Source organism: Vicugna pacos, chromosome 13 (genome assembly GCF_048564905.1).
Source record: "Vicugna pacos chromosome 13, VicPac4, whole genome shotgun sequence".
In the NCBI taxonomy this organism is placed as follows: Eukaryota; Metazoa; Chordata; class Mammalia; order Artiodactyla; family Camelidae; genus Vicugna; species Vicugna pacos.
Window position 1 is genome coordinate 50,614,301 of NC_132999.1, and position 23,951 is coordinate 50,638,251.

At 43.9% G+C, this 23,951-nt stretch overlaps 1 protein-coding gene across 2 annotated transcripts in view; it reads right to left on the reverse strand.

The window, feature by feature from the left end:
• The window catches only part of NIPAL3 (NIPA like domain containing 3), a 43,680-nt gene that overhangs the window by 13,180 nt on the left and 6,549 nt on the right, over nt 1-23,951 (reverse strand). For both annotated transcript variants that reach the window (XM_072975102.1, XM_072975104.1), the window contains exons 2-7: nt 13,256-13,324; nt 11,562-11,733; nt 9,338-9,397; nt 6,957-7,102; nt 3,264-3,360; nt 338-473 (exon numbers count right to left, since the gene is read on the reverse strand). In XM_072975102.1, coding sequence (XP_072831203.1) covers nt 338-473; nt 3,264-3,360; nt 6,957-7,102; nt 9,338-9,397; nt 11,562-11,733; nt 13,256-13,324 — 680 coding nt within the window. The remainder of the gene's footprint in view (nt 1-337; nt 474-3,263; nt 3,361-6,956; nt 7,103-9,337; nt 9,398-11,561; nt 11,734-13,255; nt 13,325-23,951) is intronic.

The window sequence follows — 23,951 nt, forward strand, 5'->3', positions numbered from 1 at the left end:
CCACCTGGCAGACGAACAGGGGCCTCCTGGGGACAGCACAGCTTCTCTGAGGTCCCTGAAATGTACGCCTGCCGTAGAGCAGATGAGAAGTGAGGCCACTCCATTCATGGTTCTCACACTTTGAGGCAGAGTGAAAAATACACCACTTTACAAGCCACAGGGGCCCCTCCAGGTGATAACTCAGCATATTAGCAGCCCCTCTCTCCACAGTGGGTGCCACACCCTGGCATTTGAACATTCTGCCTTCCCTGTGGCTTCAAAAACAAATATAACCAGGCGCAGAAGATGGAAGAGACCCCCATGGAGAGGCCCAGCAGGAGAAGGACGTGCAACTCACGCGGCTTGATAGACAGCGGTCGCCACCATGCACACGAACATCACGTAGAAGATGGGGTAGTCGAGCTGCAGGTTCCCCTGTATGGACAAGATGAGCATCCCAGCCACGGCCTTTACCGTCACCACGGTCATCGAGCCTGCAGAGGGTTGAACGGGGACGTGTGGGAGCCTTGGAGACACGGAGGGAGTCAGACCCTGAAAGTCGGCGTCTGACCCCAAGGACCGGACGCGGTGAAATAGATGGAGGGAGTGCTGGTGGAGCCAAGCCAATAATTGACTCAGTGAGATGATGCCCTCCCTTTGCAGTGGATCTCTGTGCGTCTCCCGTGAGAGGGGAAGGCAAGAACCCGACAGGTATTCCCAAACATCCCTTCTAAACTCTACCAAGAAAGGGCAGTGAGTTCAGGTCTCTGAACCCCAGAGTGGCAGCACCGTGCCTGGAACACAATGTGCGGGAAGTCAAAACAAATCTTTTTGGGAAATTTTTTTTTTTAATTGAAGTACCATCAGTTACAAGGCATCAATTTCTGGTGTACAGCACAATGTCCCAGTCATGCATATACATACATATATTCCTTTTCATATTTTTTCATTAAAGGTTATTACAAGATATTGAACATAGTTCCCTGTGCTATACAGCAGAAACTTTTTTAAAATCTATTTTTATATATAGTGGCTAACATCTGTAAATCTCAAACTCCCAAGTTTATTCCTTTCCACCCCTTTTCCCTGGTAACTGCAAGATTCAAAACAATCTTTGAACATATCAGTGAGCTTCTTTTGAGTATCATTTTCATAGCAATCACAGGAAAAACATGTGCTGTGGAAAGAGCTTAGGAGGGTTTTTTGCTCTTTTGGGGGTCTTTTAAAATGCTTACTCACTTGTATTTTTAAAAACACTTCTTTAGACCAGAGATCTCTGCGTTTTAGAAGGCATACCCCTGTGCATATGTACATACTTTTCAAATATATGTTTACTTATTTTACAATTATAGCCACATACTACTGTGCTTATCGGGTATGTATGTTACAAAACATGTGCAGGAAATAAATTTAAAAGGTAGAAATAGAAATAAATCTCAGCTCTAGTATCTGTTCTTCCTGTACATCCAGTGGACCACCTTGCTCACATCACCATGGAGACCACTGCTCTACCCAGTGGGGCAGACACGACTTCTGACTCTTGGACCCCCTGCCAAAGCAGGAGCTACAAGAAACTCCCAGGTACGGCACAAATGAAGCCCCTTGCTCTGCCTTCCTGTTCTTTTCAGCTTCTGCTCGTTTTGCCTTCTCCTGCCAACAGCCCATCATACACAGCGGCTGGGGGCCCCTCCGCCACTTAGACTAGTTTTCAAACATCGGCAGCCAGTTAAGACAGGCACTTTCATCAAGTTGTCTTTGTTAGTGAGGAGGGGACAGGAAGGGGTTGGCCAACGTGCCTCAGAACCTTCTGGCCTTGCTACTCACCAGGAGAGAACGTTTTGGGACCATGATCTTCCAATCCACTGTAAAAATGAAATCATCAAAGAACGGACTACTGATTCATGCTACAACATGAGTGAACCTCTGAAACATTATGCTCAGTGACAAATGGCCACGTAATGTATGATTCTGTGTATATACTATGTCCAGAAAGGCAAATCCACATAGACAGAAAGTAGATTAGTGGTTGGCCAGGGCCTGGGAGGATGGAAAATGGGGAGTGACTGCTAAGGGACACAGTGACAAAAATGTCCTAACATTTGATTGTGACGATGGTTGCATCCTCTGGGAATATACTAAAAAAATCACTGAATTGTATACCTTAAACAGGTGAACTTTACGGTATGTAAATTATATCTCAGTGAAGCTATTTAAAAAAAAAAATGGAACCCTGTCCTATGATGCCACGCATCTGTGTGGTTTATGGCCTGTGGCTGGAGTGGGGGCCTGCTGTGGGAGGGGCACAGGGAAGTGACACACACTGGGCACCTGTGCTCATCTCGGGGCATCTCCTCTCCCCGCTGAGATCTGGGTGTTCTCACTGCCTATTTGTAGAGAACAGTGAGGCTTCAACAGGGAGAGGCACTAGGAGGCAGCAGCAGGGCTGCACCTCCCCCCCTCCCTCCCCAGAAGAACAAGTACTTCTCACAGCTCTGTTTAGTAAATCACACCTATGTGGGGTTAGAGCCTTGCCCCAATCTGATTTAGGAGCCACTTCCCCCAAATCACCCATGCCTCTAAAAGGAAAAAAAAAAGAGAGAGAGGGAAAGAGTAAAATCAAAATCAATTCTTGGGGGCGGTGGAGCTCAGTGGTAAAGTGTGTACTTAGCATGTATGAGGTCCTGGCTTCAATCCCCAGTACCTACATTTAAATAAATACATACATAAACCTAATTACCACCCCCGTGCTCCCCCTGAAATCAATTTTAGCCTTTGAATCTAGAATTAATTCCTAACCTCTGATAGGTTTTACATGGACACTTAGGGACTCAGTTATTGGAACTTGCTCCACCTCTGACTTCTCTGAAATAATCCTATCCCCGCCTCCCTTACCCTGCTTTCTTCTTCTTCATTGAAATTGTCACTGCCCAAACTTACACTTTCGATGTATTTGTCAACTCGTTTACTGTCATTTCCTCCCTTAAGAGTGGGCAGCACCCTGTCTGGTTCACTGCTCTAGCTAGTTTGCAGCCCACTTCCCGGCACTTAGGAGACTGGGAATTGAGCAAGGACACTGAACGTAGCCAGCGGCACCAGGGAACCGCCAAGAGCTGCGTCCACTCAGCAGGGACGCAGCCCCTGCAGCTGCTGATGCAGACGGACCAGCCTGAGCCGGCCTCCAGCAGCTCCTGGGTCCAGAGGCCACGGCTTGGTAAACAAAGCCCCCATTTCCTTTTGGTGCTACTTGGCGGCAACAAAACTCAATCACCCAGACCCTCACTTACCAAGTAATGCCACCAAGAGGAGAATCACAACGATGTTGTTGGCGTTCCTCTCCTTGTAGAAGTACAGCAGCAAGCAGAACAGGATGATCTCCACGAGCTACGGACAGCAGCAAGGGGGGAGGTCAGGGGGCCCAGCCAAGACTGGGAGACCCGAGTGAGTGGGGCTGGAGTTTATGCTGCTGATTTCACAGCCACAGGCCCTCAGAGCTGAAAGGGAATTGAAACCCCCGGCATTTCCCAAACCACTAATGGATACCCTGGGGAAATGGAAGGAACGCTGAGTGACTCTCTCTAATCCCTGGACAACACTGAGCAGGATTTCACCTCGTGGGAGGGCTCTGCAGGCCAGGTGCTGGCCTCACGTCCACCCTGTCCTGGACGGCCAACATGCATCAGGCTGAGCTGGTTTCTTCCCACTTCACTGCTCCATGGGTAACCCCATTAAGACTGGGAGTTGGTCAAAGAGGGAGACACTTGTTCATCAAGGAGAAGAGCTCTTTGTTTAAAAGTATGCATGCCACCTGCCCCCTAACCAAGCCTCCGATGTGTGCGGCTTGATAGAGTTGAAAGAAGGGGACATGTGGGGACAGGGAGGCCCAGTTCTGAACTTGGATCTCCTTCTGAACTAGTTGTGTGGCCTTGGGCAAGTCATCTAACTTCTCTAAACCTCAGTTACCTCCTCTGTGAAATAGGGATAATAGTTCTTGCAGGGCCATAATCACAGCTTATACTTTTAATGAAGTCATAAATATGCCAGACTCTATTCTAAGCATTTTATCTTTACTCAGCTCATGAAGTCAGCACAGTAATTCTACAAACTAGGTACTACTGCAATCCCAACTAAATGGCAGACCCAGGATTTGAACCTGGACAGTCTGGCTCCAGGGCCCATGGACTTTCCCACTAGGCTACACTGCCTAAAGGCTGGAGGCCCAGTGTCTGGTGTTTAGCAGGTGCTCAGTCAGAAGAACCTTAACTGCGAGACAATGATAAGTTTGTGAACTCTGAAGTCTGGAAGTCCCCTGGCCTTGCATCCACAGTCTGTCCTTTCTGTTCCTTAAAGGTCCAGACATTTGGCCACACTTTCCCAAGAGGTGAAGCCCGTTCCCAGCACCCAGCAAAACCTAAGCAGAAACATTGGACAATGGCTCAGCTCCGCCTGCCCACCCCAACCTCCTACCAAAGTTTATCTATCATTAAAAACCAATGCAGAAACATTCGTGGGCATTTTGAGAAGAAAAACAAATTTTTTTAATTCCTCATAATTTGACACCATAAAACACAGCTGTTTTCATTTTCCTGTTTCTTCCTGTCTTTGTCACAGTGAATACATATTTTACCTACTTGTCATCATAGTCAAAGCACAATTTTGTACTGGGCTGGTTTTCGTTGCCATAAACAATTTTCATGTTTTATGAAGTTGTCATAATTATCTTTAATGGCTGCAGAATGCTCCATCAAGCAGATGTACAGTTAGTTACCCATCAACATTCCCAGCCTTCATGTGTGCATTCGGGGCAGAGGGGAGCCCAATTTTCCAGCCATTCTTCATGACGCTTAAATGCATGCAGGAAACGCACATGGCATCCTATGGTGGGATGGCTGGGTATGGTTGTTGCCTCCTGACAGACCACAAGCTCTGTGAGCAGTCTCATTTATTTATTTATTTTTAACATTTTATTTATTTATTATAGTGTTAATTATTTTATTTTGGTGGGGTGGTAGTTAGGTATTTTTTTTTTAGAGGAGGTACTAGGGATTGAACCCAGGACCTCGTGCATGCTAAGCATATGCTCTACCACTTGAGCTATATCCTCCACCTTCATTTATTTTTTATATCCACAGTGTCTGGCACATAGCAGACACTCAGAAAATATTTATTGAACTTGATTCGGCCACATCTCTCTAGCTAGCAGCACTACCTCACAGTTACAATGGAGGAAGACAAACTGAATTGGCCACTGAGCATCGGCCAGGTGCTGGGTTGTTCCCACCTGTCTCCCACCTGTCACCTGTCTCTGGTCCAGTGACCCCCACCAATTTACAGAGAAGGAGGCAGAGCATCTGGCTAAGTGACTTGGCTAAAGCTACATGGTATGTAACAGACTCAAGTCCTGGACTCCCTGGAAGAAAAGTCTGTGTTTTGAGGTCAAACTTTTCCTGAAGAGGTGGGACTGCCCGGCAGACACCTCTCTATGGCCACCAGGTAAATGCTGGGGCTGGCTGGGGGTAAGGAGATAACCAGGCCCCAAGCCTGGGGAGACCCATCCTCCACCCTGTGGGCAATCTGAGGAAAAAGGACGTTCTGGGGTTCCTGAAGCAGCCCCAGGCTGCTTGAGTCAAGGGAAAACAGAGAACCCCTTTGTCAGCAGGCGTGGAAGGAAGGTGGCCCGTGAGGCCAGGCAGGCAGGTGTCAAGTCCATTTCCGCTCTCACAGGACTCTGAGCAAGTTCACCAACCCCGAGATCCAGTTTTCTCATCCATAAAATGGGGAGAAAAATGCCTACATTATAGGGCTGTTGAGAGAGTCTGAAATGTGATGAAATAAACTTTCACATATTAAGGTACAGGGAAGTCATTCTGGCTTATCAATGATTTAACTCCAATTTTATGCTAACTCAAACAGCCTGTTTGAGTCCTATCAAACATATATAGTATATGTGCTTTAATTATTAAAGAATAGGGCATACTGACGAGAGGTAAAGAATGTCCATGTTAAAAATAAAGATTAAATGCCTTCCTTTCCGGGATGCCAGTGCTGGTCCTCCTTTGATGATCAGACTCCCTTCCCAGGTACCAAGGCCATACTGACTCGCTGTGTATGTGCTGATTTTTTTTTTTAAACCGTGAAGGACTGTATTCCTGACTTACTTGATGTTCTTCGTTCTGACAGGATAGAAAACTGTGCTGAAAACCGTGCTTCTCTGGAGCAGTTCCTCAGAGCTATCTGAGAGGCTGTCTCCCCGGCTATAGTTCTTAGGGTGGCTCAAATAAAATTCTTCTCTATTCCCATTACTGATTATTTTCATTGACAGGCAATACATTAAAGTGTTTAGCGTGGTGCCGGGCATGGAGCAGGAATATGCCAGTAGTTCATCAAATACCTTAGATGTTTGCCTTCATTAGCCTATTTGTAGACCTAACTGGGGTGTAATTGGGACAGAGGACTGAGCTCTGGCTGGGGGTTTGGGAGACAAAGTTCCCAGTATCTCTCATGCTTCCATCAGCTGTGTGATACTGGACAAAAAGAAGTAAATAACATCCTATAACTGTTAAATTTTAACTTTTTTCTTCTTACCATAAAAGTTTTAAATGCTCACTATAGGAATTATGGATGCTATGTGAAGATGAATATGAAATAAAAACAATCATAACTCCATCTCCCAGAGACAACCACTGATGGAATTTCTGTCTTTCTATTCAGTCCTTTAAGGATAATGTACAAACCTACAAATACCTCTAAAAAATAGTTATCACACTACACATGCAGCTTTAGACATTACTCAGGACACAAGGGAAAAGAAGCACTTCCCCAGGAACTACACGCTCTCCACAAGCACGGTGCTCAGTGCTGTGAAACACAGCAGCACGACTCCCGTGAGCCCCCTCTTGCTGGGAATTCAGGTTTCCGGTTTTCGGGGCTCGCTCCCCACTCCCGCCATCTCAGGTGGAAGGACCAGATGCTTGTCTTACCATGTACAGGAGAAAAGGCCAGCTCACGAGGTGCTTGGTGATGTTCTCGCCTGTCATCTTCTCATGACTGTTGGGTGCGAATGTCACCAGCAAGTAGGTGCCCACAATGGCCAGACCGCAGCCAACAAAGGATAAGACGTAGCGCCCTGCAGGGAGGGGGAGGCTGTCACAGGGCTCACTGCAGGCGCAGGCCCCAGGACAGAGCGTGCTTCCGGGGCAGCACATGATGACCTGCTATGGTTTGTATTTTGGGGGGTTTTCTTTACTTGAAAAAATTTTTTAAAAATCACATTTAATATTTAAAAAAATTTTAATGTAGTGTAGCATGCATACAAAAAAGTGCTTGATGAATTCTCACACGGTGAACTCACCATGTAACCAGCACCCAGACTGAGAAATGGAACATTAACAGGACCCCCAAATCCCCACTCGTGTCCCCTTCCAATCACCAGACACCCCCCAGGGTAACACTTTGACTTCTGCCAGCACTGAGTTTGCCTGGGTTTTTACTTTACGTAAATGGATTCATACAGTATGTCTTCTTATGTCTGTGGTCACACAAGACTATATTTGTGAGGTTCATCTGGATTGTGGTGTGTGGAGGTAGTTCATTCATTCTCAAGGCTGTAGGGTGGTCCATGTGTGCATATGATACTGTTGATGGGCATTTAAGTAGCCTCCAGTCTTGGATTAAAATAAAGAATGTTGCTAGAAACATTCTTGTGCATGTCATTTGGAAAATACATACGTACTTCTGTTGGGTACAGAACTAGGAGTGGGATTCCTGGGTCATACGTATGTGGCTGTTCAGTTCAGTAGTCCACTGGTTTTCCAAAGAGGCTGTACCAGTTTACACCCCCACCAGTAGAGGATGAGAGTAAAACTGCATTATTTTTTCATCTTCATTTCAGTCACTTTGGTATTACACTGTGGTTTGAACATGCATTTTACAAGGAACATTCTAAAGCTCGTCCAGCAAGATGAACAAAAATAAAACAAAAACCTCAAAAGCAAACCTTCAGAGCCTACCACGCACCTTTTAAAATTGTCTCATCCTCTCCCAATTGGCCATTTAACCTATTCCCAAGGGAACTATTTAAATACTATCAATACCCACGGGCCTGTCAGAGACCATTGGTGGCCCAGGAGGCCTGTTCCTGGGTGAAAGACAAGAGTCTCCTGACTCTTTCCCAGGGCCCTGTCACACTCCAATTGAACCCCATGGAGTGGTGAAAAGCCTCTGGAGGTGAGTCCAGTCCCGGGCAAGCTGAAAAGCGCTGTGAGTTCTCAGAGGCACATATGGTGACCATAGGCCTCTGGATTTTTCTGTGATAGAACCAACTATACCTGTTTCATTCTACTATCTCCAGGAAATGTGATACCACCTTAAATATCTTTGATTTTCATTCTAGGCCTTATAAAGTGCTCAAAAACCGGTTGTTCAATTGCTCAATGAATGAACGAACCATGGTTAAACACAACACGGTGTTCTGTGCAAGTCTATTGTCTTAAGTTTTCCGCAGACAGGGAGGGACAAGTCTTACTCATCAACATGCCTGCATTGTCTAGCACAGGTCTAGCGCTGGATGAATGTGTGCTGAATTTAGTGGAACTTTAAGCAGGACAGCTACATAGAGTTGTGCAGGTTGCTCACTGAACAAGGGCACCTAGCTGAAGGGATGAGGGGGGCTAAAGTCTAGACCATGCTTTTCTCACTAAGGCATGTGCCCATAGAACTACAGATGCCCAGAGGGGTATCTTTTTTCAGTTCACATAGGGCACTGCCTGGACTGGCATGTCTTGAATTCCAGGACTACCTAGAGTGACTCCAGGAGGGACATAAACCTTTACACTAGTCTCAGAACCAGCCCAGCCCCTCTCTTCTCCCAAGGAGGATTACTGCAAATCACTCTGAGTCTTTTAGTCTTCGTGGCATCGTTTACTGAGCAGTAGTTCTGCTTTTTCAGTGTAAGATGCTTTTCTTTTTCAGCCTCCTGGTCCCATCTTGCTCTTATTCCACACCAATGATTCAGAACAGTGGTTCCCAAACCTGGCTGCGTGTCTGCAACATCTCAGGACCTTCTTCTCCCTGACATTTTGTACTTAAAAACTTTCAGACACACAGAAAAGTTGAAAGAGTTGTACAGCAAGCCCCCAAAGTCCGGCTGCCTAGACTCTAAGTGGACATTTTATTATACTTGCTTTCTCACATATCTACCCATTTTCTTCATCTCTCCACTCATTCACCAAACCAGTGTATTTTCGGATACACACTGGGGAGCAGGAGACAGATGACCCCTAAACTGGGGTGAGCTGGTTTTATAATGAAAAAAAAGCACAAGCATAAAATTAAGAACAGAGGCTCAAATCCGTGAACTTACTCAGAAAGTCTTTAGGTTTCCATTTTTCTTTGATGAATATGATTCCTATGATGGCACTGGCTATAAAAAAAAAAGAGCAGAGGGAGAAGAGAATTGAGGTTGCCATCAGTCAGATGGAGTCCCTTCGCCCACACCCTCCGGGTGGCTCATCTGCATTGGGGCTTGATACTTCCTAAGCTCTCACTCATGCCCCCTAGGGCTCAGGCTCTTGTTACTCCATCTCTTAGAAACAGAAACTCCTATCTGAGCCTCCCTGAGGGTTTTCTACAAGGCCAGGAGCACTGGGTGTTGAATGTTCGCTGTGTGATAGGCAACTTACTCCAGTTATTTCTGGCATAGTCACTCTTTGAGGTGGGCGCTGTCATGATTCCATTTGAAAAATGGGGACCTTGAAGCTTAGAAGAGATAAAGGATCTACTAAAGATCATGCAGCTGGCCAGGAAGGGCTACACTCGAACCCAGGACTATCGGAGGCCAGAGCTCTTGTCCCTTCCACTACAAGGCCTACCTGTGATATCCGCCCCCCGCCACCCCCACCCCGTTCTTTTCTCTCCTTGACTCTTTTGCAATTAAATGAGATAATATATGCAAGTCATTTGTCACACAGTAAACATTTGCTCAGTAACTAAGCTGTTGTCATCATTACTATTAAAGTACCTGGAACAATGACTAATAAGTAATGGGTGCCTGATAAGAGGTGGTTATTATTTTAATATTCACATATTTTTAATATTATTTTAAGAAACTTAAGAAACTCTCAGAGCCCCTTAATTTCCAGTGGCCATGATCTGAAGTGACAGAAGAATCATTACAAAAAGCCTACTTTTAAGAATTTGGTTATTTGATCCTTATTAAAATTCAAAGACTAATACTTAAAGCACTTAGTCACCAGCCACTTATTCCTCATTGTGCATAAAGATTCTGAAAGCCCTTTGCATAGATCAGTAATGGGTAGGGAACAAATCTAAATACCTATTGGGGCTGGGCAACAACACAGATGTAGAAAGTGGGTCAGATGAGAAACAAGAGGCAAAAGTGGAGATTATGGCAGACTGCTTGTCTCAACCGAAGGCACTCAAATTATATTTTGAAACAATACTGTGTGGGGAAGAACACAGCATGCCTGAGGACCTCGGTCATTACGTGGGCTGCCAACCCTGGTCAAGAAAAAGAGGAGCTTTTAATAAACAGGATCAGGGAAAGCAAATTGGTTTTTCCTCCCTTGCTAACTCCTGGTAACTGGTAATGACTGCCTGAGGCTCTGAGAACTTGGAGGGCCCATCCGGGCTCACTAGGAAGGAATGCTATGATTGATTAGTGTTGTCTGCCTTGGGCACAGGAGGGGCACATAATTACCACACATATGCCATCCCTGGTGTAGAAGAGGCCCTCTTAATTCCAGGAGGAATAAGACTTAAAACATGACTTTCTCCTGTAACAGCAGGGACGAGCTTCCAGGCATTGTAATGCTTGCCATTGAGATGGAAGGAAAGATTTCAAAGCAAGTTCACTGTCCCTGCTCCTATGTACAAAAAGCTATTATTGGTCACTAATCTACTAACATCTTTTATTCAGGAAGAGAAAAATTTTTTTTTTCAAATTGTATTTTATTTGTGACCTCGTGGGCGTTAAAACTCCTTTGTCTTTTAGTTGGTTTAAATGTTCTGAAACCCTGGTTCAGGATTACAGAAATCATAGAAAAATGGCAGATGAGAAAGTTAATGATGTTTTAAAGATGATATCAGTTGATATAAAAAGATCAGAATAAGCTGAATGTGCATTTCTTAGAGGCATAAGATATCTGAACTCTGTGAAAGCTTAGTGGTAGGATGAATGGGTTAAGGTTTATCTTCCTTCTGTAGCAGAAATAAAAAGCAATTCTGATAAACCTTCTAAATTTTAGATTCTAGAGGCAGACAGCCTGGTTCGTAGCCCAGCCCTGCTCCTCACTAGCTGTGTGATCTGGGGAAAGGAACTTTACCGCTCTGTGCCTTGGTTTCTTCATCTGTAAAATGGGGATAATAACAGAATCTCCCTCAAAAGCCTGCCAAGAGACTAGACGACCAGTATCTGTACAGAGCTCAGAGCAGGGCCCTCTGTGTGTGTTAGGTATTAACATCAAAGCAGAAACTGATTTGTTTAATGAGTGTCTTTGATCCTGGCAGTGACACTGCCCACATAGGTGGGTGGGTCCCAGGGGAGGGGCGGGGGGGACCAGTCTTACCTATGACGGAGACTGCGCTGAGGGGCACGATCAGGGAGAGCGGAGCGAAAGCGTAGGAGGCAAACACACCGAGCTCGCCCAGCAGCATCAGGAACAGGCCCAGCCACCATGTCTTGGTCTTGAAATAGGCCCGAGGGTCCTTGGAGCCTGCTAGGCGGATGTGGCAGTACTTCTAGAAATCCGAGAAAAAAATGCGATTTGTCCAGATGTCTAGGGGAAAGATGCTGTGATGCACGGATCCTAAATCCACCCCTGACTTTTAAAAATAGTTTGGGGAGCTCTGTGGGGTTTTTCTGGTGTCCTTACTCAGAGAAGAGCAGAGCAGCGCTTAGATGGCTATTCTATGACGGCAGTTCTCTAATCGGCTGGGAAGCTCTGAAAAAATCCGTGTCTGGGCCTCCCTCAGAGGGGAGGTGTGGGTGAGGCCCGGGAATGTGCATTTCTGATGCTCATCACAGGCAATGAGCAACTTGGGGTGGCAGCCATGATGTAAGGACCCCCACGTTGGCCCAGCCCTCAGGTTGACCTTCTCCCTCTAACAGCAATGCCCAGGAGTCCCCTAGTTCAAAGTGTCCACTCGGATACACACCTTTCTGTAAAAGTGCTTGCAGCTTCCCTGTGGTTATTAGGGGACCCTGCCCCTCCTCGGGTGGATACCTGCCCAAGCATGGACAATGTTCTTTATTCTGGAAATGTGAACTTGGGACACAGACACAAGGCAGTGACTAAGGAAAGCTAGAAAGTCACAATGACTTATAGGGCCACATCTGCCATGTGGGGAGGATCACGATGGGGGCTGCAGAGGCACAGATGTGTAAGCAGAAGTGCTGGTCTGCAGAGAGAGGAGAGTGAACTAGACAAGTTGCTAAGAGACCACATAGCCTTAGAAACACACACATGTGTGTGCACGAGAGCAGAGAGGTACCAGGTACACAGGTACCAGGTACACATACTGGTCATGTGTCCTCTCCAGAGAGGGAGGGCGGTTCCCTGAAGCCGGGAGCTGGGTAGCGCTGTGGGGTTTTTCCTGTCGGTAGGTGTCAAGTTTTAGTCTGAGTTTCCCAGAAGTCATCCCTGAAACAAGGGCTTGGGAGTAAGCAGCTGATTTGGGAGGTGATTCCAGGAAGCACAAGTCAGGGAGTGGGCAAGTGAGACAGGGAAGAGAAGAGGACCAATGGAGAGAGCATTCATGGGTGAGTTAGTGCCTTGGGCAACTGGGGCTCAGTTCCACTGGGGACCCTTAGAGAAACCCCGTGAACTCCCCTCAGAATCGTCCTACCCAATGATGGGGAGCCTGGGGCATTGATCCATTGACTTCTATCCCCACTAGTGGAAGGCCGCCCCCAGGGGCTTTAACAATCTTCACCCCAAACACACAGCTGGCTTCCTGGCTCTCCAGCTGCACCTGTACACTAGTGGAGCCAGTTCCCATGGTGCTATGAGCTCAGCTTGGCCGAGGGGTTGTGGGGCAGGGCACCCCCAGAGACTTTTAAGTAATGAAGAGCACTGTCTTCAAAGTTGAGGAGTAATGGGGGGATGAGGTAAGGGCAACAACTAAAGAGATTCTGGAACAACCCACAGGGTATTGTCCCAGCCCAGGGATGGAGTGGGAAACATCCCAGAGAAGAGGCAGCTAGGCCTGCACCAGACATCTTGGCTATCAGCCCCAGGCAGTGCTGGTGGTGGAAACTTACCTGGAGGTTAAGTGCAATGCTGACCACAAGGTGCCCAAAAATCGCCAAGAGGGCGCCAATCAAGTTTTCCTGTAAGGAAAGTTCACAGGAGCAGACATGAGCAGGGCCTAAGCCAAGGGGCCCCAGGACATATTGAACCCATCTGTTTGCTGTTCCCCAGAAAAACCAGAAAAGCAACACCCATCACAAAGCCACACCCCACCCCCACCCCAGACCCTCTACTGGAATTTTACTACGCAAGCTTGACCTGGCTGCCTTGCTGGTTTACAGAACACCGCCCAGAACAGGATGCTACCAGATGGCACCATCCTTCATCCACTGGTCACAATGACCTGCTTGCCTAAATCTGCTCTACCAGTTCTCTTAATGTATGGACTTGCCATGGTTTGCACAGACTACATTCAGGAATTAGAATTTATACGAGAAACACAGGCAGGGATGCTATCTGCCATCTTATCAATGGAGTCTTCATCTTCCCAGAGGGGTTCTCATTGGACAGTCTTATTGGGACTGTCATTTAAAGAGCTTCATTCTCTTCCCCTGGACAAGGATGGGCCTGTGACCTGACCCACATTTGATCCAAGCTAGGCAGGTCAGAAACTCTCTTCCTGGGACCCAAATCCTGGACTAAGAAACACAAAGGCTGAAAAAGGCTAGTTCATCCCTGCCCAAGATGAGGCTTAGACAAGCCAGACCCCTGGAGCCTTCCTGGTTCCTGTCCTTCCTGAAGCTGGCTTCCCCAGCTCTTCCTTCTATTCTGGGAGCAGTCCCCAAATCTCTTTTTGCTAGTTTCTGTTACTTGCAACCAAAGAGCCTAATAGAGTCAAGACTTGATGGAACACAGTTTGGGAATATGTTTATTTTTATTAGTCCAACTCCTAGTAAACATGTTTTCCCTCCCTTTCTTAGAGGGGCAGCTTTTGTAGACAAAAAAGGCTATGGCATTTACTTTGGTTTTCAGAAAAATTATATTTGATATTAAAATAACAGATCTCGAATCTAGTTTTTTGGAAACAAAACCCTAACAAGGAACTAAGTCATTCTTATAAGTCTAATAAACTGCACTTATGAATATAAGGAATCTTAAATATTCTTTAACATTTTGATGCTCTTCACATACAATAAAATTCTCCTATAACTTTCAATTTTAAAAGACTTCTGCTTCCAACAAAGATGGAGTAGACATTCTATTTCCTGTGCTTCCCATTATACACAACTAAAACCCCTGGACATTACATATAAAACAAACATAAGAAGACTGAAGGGTAGAGAGAAGAAGGCAGACAGGCTAGGGACCTTGGGACCCGAGGAACCACATGGTGGGGAGTTCCTTGAGTTTTCTTCTTGCCTCGTATACCTCAGACTTGGAGCCGAAGAAACTGGCAACCTGGAAACACCAACAGGTGTGACCAAAAGCAGCCACAAGAAAAGCCTGCTGTCTACTTGGAGAACCAGGAGATGAGCAGCCAAGCCAGACAGAAAAATTGTAGACAGTAACTGCTGTACTCTGAACACTGCAGGGAAAAAAAATGGCCCACCTCGTCCACCTTCTTGAAGCTGTAACAAAGGCCCCAGACTCTCCTGCTGGGACTACCAGCGAAGGCCAAGTAGGGAGCCAGTGGCCAGTGATGAAGTGGCACTCCTCCTCACCCTACAGTGGCAGTAGAGACCACAGAGAGCCTGGACTTCTGCTCCCCACCCAGCCTCTGCCTTGGCAGTTATGAAGCATGCCCCCCACCCCCAGCCGCCAGCTGGGGTGGTAGGTATCACAGGAGGCAGGACAATTACCACTACCCTTTCACAATTATACTGTCCCAAAGTTGGGGTTACCATTTGTAGTAAACTGCAACGATGGGTGCAAAAATTCCTCCCATCTCTGCATACACATGCTACAACCCCTTCTCAAGAGATAGGGGCTCTTTCCCTCACCACTTGAATCTGGGTTGGACTGTGACTTGCTTTGATCAACAGAATGAGCAAGGAGTGAAGTTCTGCAATTTCCGAGCTCAGGCCTTATACATTCTGCTTTTGCTCAGACGGGAACCCAGCCACATGAAATTAAGTCCAGCCTATCCATAAAAAGAGAGGGAGGCCATGTGGAGGACCAAGCAGATATATGAGTGGGCCCAGTCAACACCAAGAGAGGACAGAGGCACAGCCACCCTGGCCAAGTGCCAGCTGATTCAGCCAGCCTAGCTGAGGCTCCGGACGTGAGGGAGGCCATCCTGGATGCCCCAGCCCCTTCCCCAGCCCCAGCCGGGCAGCACGGATGATACCACGTGGAGGAAAGACACAAAGGCAAGCCATCACTGCCGAGCCCTGCCCAAATTCTTTCTTTTTAAAAAAATTTTATTGTGGTAAAAACACTTAACATAAGACACTTCCTCTTAACAAATTTTTAGTATCCAATTCTAACTATATAGAGACAATAGGGACAATGTTACACAGCGGATCTGTAGAACTGATTCATCCGGCATAACTGTGACTTTATGCCCACTGATTAGCAACTCCCTACTGCCACTATCCCCGCCTCCGCCAGCCCCTGGCAACTGCCATTCTACTCTCTGATTCTAGAGTTTGACTGCTTAAGATACCTCATGTAAGTGGCGTCATGTAGTATCTGTCCTGTGGTGACTGGCTTATTGTCTTTGTCAATTTGGGCTCCTCTAACAAATATGATAGACTGGGTGGCTCCACAGACATTTATTTCTCACAGCTCTGGAGGCTGAGAAGTCCAAGATTAAGGTGCAGGCTGATTCTGTTCATGGTAACAACCCTTCTCCCGGTTTGCAGATGGACACCTCCTTCTTGCTGTATCTTCACATGGTAGAGAAAGAGAGCTCTGTCCTGGGTCTCTCGTAAGGGCACTAATCCCATTTGTAACGACTCCACCCTCATGACCTAATTGCCTCCCAAACACCCCATCTCCAAATGCCATCACACTGGGAATTATGGCTTCAACATACGAATTTTGAGGGGGACACATTCAGTCTTATTTCACATAGCATAATGTCCTCAGAGTTCACCCACATGGTGGCACATTACAGGATTTCCTTCTTTTTTAAGGTTGGATAATATTCCATTGTATGCATGTACCACATTTGTCTTTCTTCATTTATCAGTGGACATTTAGGTTGTTTCCACATCCTGACGACTGCAGTCAACAGAGAACTAATACCTCTTTGAGATCCTGACTTCAATTCTTTTGGATCTTGTTCACATTCTTGATCCCCTGAACTGTGTAAGCACTAAAATGGTGGTTGTTTTTAGCTCCTTAGGTTTCCAGGTGGTTTGCTGTTACACAGCAATAGCTAAACAATGTGCTTCCTTAGTGGACCAAGGTTGCTTAACAATCCAGCAGTTTCAAGATGTGACTTTATTCCAGATATTTACCAGTGGTGGCTTTGACTATCCATCTGATCTGAGTATGCATCACTCTACTGCTTGGTTGGCCTCCATTCCATTTTTTGCTCAGTAAAGGTATTTTAATGTCTTCCCATTTTAATGCCTGGCTCTAAATGCTCTTTAAGGCCATTCTATGAACCCAGAATATCTTTTATTTAACTTGTCATTATCTTTTTTATTGAGACAAAATTCACAAATCATAGAAGTCAGCATTTTGACCTTTTAAAAGTGTACAGTCCAGTGGTTTTTAGTATATTCACAATGTTGTAAGTGATGCCATTTAAAATGGTAGAATAGAGAGCTCCAGGGATCCATTCCTCCAGAAAAAAACGAATGAACTGGCAAACACTGAATCAACTTTTATAGAACCCTGGAGTTTAGTTAAAGACTTATAACAACCAGGGGAAGCTTGGTGAGGAAAGAAGCAGTTGCTTTTACGCTAAGAGAGCACTGTGGCATTTTAAATTGCCTGCCAACCATCCTTTACAGTCCAGGCCTGTGGCAGTCATGACGACAGAGGGAGCAATATGGAACTTATTAAAATTGTGGTTGTGGATTCTAGCCTGTCTGGTGGCTCCCTGAAGGAATGGCACAAGGGCTTGCGTTTGTTTTGCCTGACTTGGAGCAACACCAGGGCTGGGGGGACAGCTTCTGGGATGCTTTTGCCAAAGCATTTAAGGCACAAATATTGGCTGCAGCAGCCTGGGGCAAGGGGCACACTAAAGAAGAGCAATAGACAGAAAAAGCCTGGGCAGAAACAGACTGGGAAAGAAGACATGTGGAGGGAGGGCTTTTAAAAGCTCCCATGGATCCTGGGGAATCAAGAAGGCCATGCAAATACCCAGGGCTGGATGCACGCTCCAAAGATGCTTGAGAAGATGCTAAGCCTGCACCTCTGGCAGCCTTCAGGCTGGGCAGAAGCGGGAAGTAAAGGCCAAGGCAGAACTGCATAGAGACTGGTAAGTGTGGGAGTAGTGCCCGAGTCTGCAAAGACTGTCAGAGGTTTTTCATTCCATTATATGGATATAAAATATATCTATTCCTCCTCCCACCACTCCCTCCCTCCTTTCTTTCCTTCTTTCTTTCTTCCTTCCTTCCTTTCTCTTTCCTTCCTTCCTTCCTTTCCTTTCTCTCTCTCTGTCTCTCCCTGTCTCTCTCTCTCTGTCTCTCTCTCTCTCTCTGTCTCTCTCTCTCTCTCTGTCTCTTTTTGGCTCTAGGCATTTCAGGAAACTATTAAAACACAAGCTGATGACAAGCTAACAGACACACAGACACACACTTCAGTGGGCCACATACAACAGAAAACACAGACTTCACATAAAGAGTTAAGAAAAAATCAATAAATAAGCAAACAATAACAAACTACAACAAGCAGCAACAAGAAGTAGGAGGTGGGGGGTGGTGTGTGGATCTGATTTCCAGAGTTGCCACATAATATTCAAAATGTTCAATTTTCATCAACTTGTGCCATGCCACTATCTAAATCCAGGACATTTCCATCATCCCCCGAAGAAACCCCAAACCCATTAGCATTCCCCCCCATTTCCTGACAACCACTAACCTAATTTCTTATCTATAGATTTGCCTATTCTGGACATTTCATATAAATGGAGTCTTATCATATGCAGTCCTTTGTGACTGGCTTTTTCATTTAGCCTAATGTTTTTAAGGTTCATATGTTATAGCATAAACCTGTACTTCATTCATTTTTATGGTCAAATAATATTCCATTATATGGATATAAAATATATCTGTTCCTCAGTGACATCTGAATCGTTTCCACATTTTGTCTATCATAAGTAATGTTGTTATGAACATCCTCGTACACATTGCCATATGAAAATATGTCTTCAATTCTCAGGTATATTTCACTAGGAGTGTGGAAATGCTCCGTCATTTAGTAACTCTATGTTTAACTTTTTGAGGAACTGCCTTGTCTTTAGAAGATGCATCAATTTACATTCCCACCAATCAAGGGTTCTAATTTCTCCACATCATTGCCAACACTTGTTATTTTCCTTTTAAAAAAATTTGATAGCCATTCTAATGAGTGTGAAGTGGTATCTAACAGTGGTTTCAATTTGGCATTTCCCTAATGACTAATGATGTAGAGCATCTTTTTATGTACTTGTTCGTTATCTGTATGTCTTCTTTGGAGAAATGTTTATTCAAATCCTCTGCCTATTAAAAAATTCACATATAAAACCAACTACTAACCATCATAAAGCATACAATTCAGAGGCATTTAGTACATTTACAATGCTGTGCAACTCTTTGCACATTTTAAAATTGAGGTTTTTGTCTTTTTGAGTTGTAAGATTTCTTTACATATTTGGAAACTAAACCCTTGTCAGATATATGATTTGCAAATATTATCTCCTGTTCTGAGGATTATTAAATTTTTACTTTCTTGACAGAGTGCTTTGATGAACAAAGGTTTTTAATTTTGATGAAGTTTAATTTATCTATTATTTTCTTTTGTTGCTTGTGTTTTTGGTGTCATATTGAAAAAAAAACACTGTTGTCTAATCCAAGGTCACAAAAATTTATACTTATGTTTCCTTCCAAGAGTTTTATAGTTTCAGCTCTTATATTCAGGTATTTGGCCCTTTTTGAATTAATTTTTTTACATGAAATGAGGAAGGAGTACAACTTCATCCTTTTACATGTAGAGATCCAGTTGTCTCAGCAGCATCTGTTGCAAAGACTTGATATTCTTTCCTTAGTGGTCTTAGCACCCTTGTCAACAATCAATTGACCACAGATATACTGGTTTATCTTTGGTCTCTGTATTATATTCCACTGATTTGTATGCCTACCCCTATGGTAGTACCACATTGTTTTGATTACTGTAGCTTTGTAACAATTTTTGAAATCAAGACGGGAAGAGTTCTCCAACATTGTTCTTCTTTTCCCAAGATTGTTTTGGCTAGTTGGAGTCCCTTCATTTCCACAGAATTTTAGGATAAGCTTGTCTCAAGTATTTTCTAATTTCATTTCTGATTTTTCCTTTGACCCACAGGTTAATAATTTTCACGTATCTGTGAATTTCCCTCTTTGCTGCTGTGAATTTCCTTCTGTTATTGATTTCTCATTTCATTCTATTGTGATCACATGATATGCTTTGTATGATTTCAATCTTTTATTTGATGTTTGTTTTGTAGCCTAACATCTGCACTTTCCCAGAGACTGTTTCATGTGCATTTGAGAAGACTGTGTATTCTATAATTGTTGGGTGGAGAGTCTTATAGATGTCTGTTAGGGATAACTGGTTTATGGTGTTGTTCAAGTTTTCTATTTCCTTGCTGATCTTCTATCCATTATTGAAAGTGGGGTATTAAAGTGTCCAACTATTACTTTTGAACTATTTCTTCCTTTAGTTCTGTCAGTTTTTGCTTCATGTGTTTTGGGGCTCTGTTAGGTTGCATATATTTTACAATTATTAATATCTTCTTGATGAATTGAGCCCTTTATCATTATATAACGTCCTACTTTGTCTCTCATAACAATTTCTGTCTTAAAGGCTATTTTGTCAAATGTTGGTATAGGCATTCCAGCTCTCTTTTGATTACTGTACGTGAATATCTTTTCCCATCTTTTCACTGTCAACCCATTTGTGTCTTTGAATCTAAAGTGAGTCTCTTGTAGGTAGAATATACCCGATTCATGCTTTTAAAAAATCCTTTCTACCAATTTCTGCCTTTTAATTGGAAGAGTTTAATCCATTTACATTTAATACAATTACTGCCAAAAAAGAACTTCTGCCATTCTGTTGTTTTTCCTTATGTGTCTTATTATGCCTCTTTTTGTTCCTCAATTCCTCCATTACTGCCTTCTCTTGCGTTAAACAGATATATTTTAGTGTACCATTTAAATTCCCTTGTCATTTCTTTTACCATATTTTTAAAGATATTTTCTCAGTGATTATACTGAGGATTTCAATTACCATCTTAATTTCAGCAGTATACAAAACTTTGCTCCTATATAGTTTCATCTCTCCCCTTCCCCTTATGACATTATTGTTACAAATTTCTTCATTACTTTTTGCATTCCTTTCATTTAAAAATATTCTTTTGGGTTCTCCATGTCTCACTTATCTTTGCTGATCAATAGAAGGTATTCAATTTATGTTTCCTGAATAAATGGCTTAATCTGAGCACAAATAAATGGGGAAAAAAAAAAGGAAGAATGGGATACATGTCGTAAGAGAGAAGTTCTGATAAAGTGATGGAATTTCAAAAGAAGAATTCATCCTGGACACAAGGAACTATGTGACTCAATGTCATATGGCAAAGGCAGTGTTAGGGTCGTAACTAAAATCCAGGCTCTCAGACTTCCAGCCTGAGTTCTTTTTACATGCCTGGTCTGCTCTTCCACCATCCATGTGACACTCAGCATGAGGCTGAGCATAACCAACACCCTCGACCAACATGGGTGGACTGTAGAGGACTACAGAATTTCTTGGAAACTTTGGGAGGACACCATACTCCTAAAGAACTGCTAAACACAACAAATGTGTGTGTGTGTGGGGGGGGTGGTTATTCAGGCAGGCTCTGGAGTCAGGTAGACCTCAGCTTAAATTCTGCCTCATCACTCATAACCACATGATTTGGGCTTATCTCTGAGCATCTGTTTCTTCAACTACAAAATAGAGATATTAAGAGTGCTTATGGCAGGGGGAGGGTTTAGCTTAAGTGGTAAAGCTCATGCTTAGCATGCACAAGGTCCTGGATTCAATCTCCAGTACCTCCCCTAAAAATAAATAAATAAACCTAATTACCTCCCCCCACCCTCCACACACACACAAAAAGAGTGCTTACTCTTAGGGTGGTTATGAGAATGAAATGAGATAATCTCATGGAAATAATGAAGCACAGTTCCTGGAACAACTTGGAGGGTTTGGGGAAACAGATTTATTTGTGAGAGACTTCTCAGAGTCTTCAATTAATGTTAGCTATCGTAGTTAGAAACATCCATCAGCCAACAATAGGATATTATGAGAACCTCCTAAGTGCTAGGCATGTGCTAGTGGGAGGTAGTCATGCCTACCAGAGAGAGCTCAGCCTTTGGAAACTGACAGACCAGGCTTGCTGTAAACATAAGAAATGATGATGACAACAAAAATGACAAACAACAACATTTATTGAACACCATGTGCCAAGTGTTATTCTAAGTACTTCATACATATTAATTCATTTAATCCTCACAACAACCCTATAAGGTAGGTATTATTATCCAACTTTACAGTGAGGAAACTGAGGTAAAGAGGATATGAGGTAAGCGGCTGAAGCAGGACTGGAACCCAGTTAGTCTGACATTAGAGCCCATGCTCTTAACTATTATGTCAATCTATTTAATACATAAAGCTCTAGGAACAATGCTTGACACAGGAAAGGTATTCAATAAATAACAGTTATCAAGGGTTGGGGAACTGGTTCTTGTCTCAAAGGCTCCTAGGCTAGTGCAGAATACAGACATTTAAAATACTACAATATATTAGCGATGGGTCTAAGAGCAATCAAAATATAGAGGAAGGGAGAATGGCATTACAGACACTTACTCATTCATTCAGTGCCTAGTGTGTGCCGTGCACTGGCTGTAAACGTGCACTGAGCTGTCCTTGTCCTCATGGAGTATATACTAAACACCTGATTATTTAATCACACTGCACTTAGAGCTACTTAAGAGAAGCACAGGGGCCTGACCTAGTGTGTAGGGAGATCCAGGATTGAGAGGGGTCAGAAATGCATCTCTGAGGAATGGTTTCAGAGGGAGCTCTGAAGACCTAGAGAGGTAGGGTGGGGTGGAGAAAGCCATTCTGCATCCCATGGGAAGCCCCCAAAGTAGGAACGAACATGGTGCCTTTGAGGAATGGGAAGAAGGTGATGTGGAGGGATAAAACCCTGGGGAAAATGGGCTCTAAGGCACTGAGAGGTAAAAGGTGATGTGTGTTTGAGAGCTTGAGGACCAACAAGGGCTTCTATGTAGCTGGGGCAGGGGTCCAGGGAAGACGGAGGGAAACCAGAGTGTAGCGGGATGAGGCTTAACGGGTGGGCTGGCCAGATGGCAAGGGGGCTTCTTTGTCTCAAAGGATTTGGATTTGGGCTTGGAGACAACAGGGAGGCTCTGAGTGACATTATCAGGATCATTTCTAAAAGAGAAATCAGGGTGGCAAGGTCTAGAGGGCCATACCCTTCAGACGGGAGGCCCCAGAGACGTTCCGCTACGAAGGATTTGCTGATACTGACAGCTTAAAGGATTCAGTCGCCATATCCTCATTTCCCTCTGCGCTCTTTGCCAGCTTCCTATAGTCCCCTTTCTCATTTTTCTCAATAACTTCCTCCCACTTTATCAAAGAAAGGCTTGTCCTGTAGAATCTTACCTTGGTATGTTGCCCCAAGTTGTAAAACTACTAAGAAACCAAGGGGAATTTCAAAATTTTATTCTGTAGGAGATTTCTTTAGTGATAAATGCCCATCCTAGGAATTATTTTCTCTCCCTCTCCCATACGTCTTCCTGTTAAGGCATGACATAAGAGTGGGATACTCTGGCCCTTGTTAGGATATTCTGAAATCAGAGGGTCTGATTTAACTGATGTTTGGACAATAAGGACTAGCTTTGTTAAGTAGGTTATACCTACAGTTTTAAGTTTTGACAAAAATGTATTCAAGCATGGGATAAAGCATTTATAATTATTAATAGTAAATATTTGCATTATATTCTATAATTAAAATATATGTCAAATATATGTATTATAATACTAAGAGCAAAGGTGTAGTAAAATTAATAATATTTCAATTTTCCCAGTCCTCTGGACATATCAAGGTAACCCAATGTAACTCTAAGTGCAAAAAGTTACCAAGATAATTGATAATGCTTTTTTGGTAAACTTCACAGAAATTGTAAAAGCAAAAACAAATCTAAAAACCAAGTGTGTCTATTTCATTGCTCTGAACAAAAATGGAGGCCATAATCATATTTTCAGCTGATAGGTCAATAAAAATAGTTTATCACTACATGATTTTTAGCACGTAACTTGGAAGGAGTTGAAAGAATTCAGTGATACTGCTATAACAACACTCCTTCCATTCCGGGTACTTTTGTGAAGAAGCTCAGTACTTCTGAACCATAAAAACCAAAGCTTGCAACAGAACTGATGCTAAACTCTATCTCATTCTACCAATTAGTAATGTTTACCTTGAATAATGAAAATAAAGTCTCATTCTTCTCATTCAGATATTCATTTCTAATACAGTGTTATTTTTTGCTTAATAATTGTGATGAAGCCTTA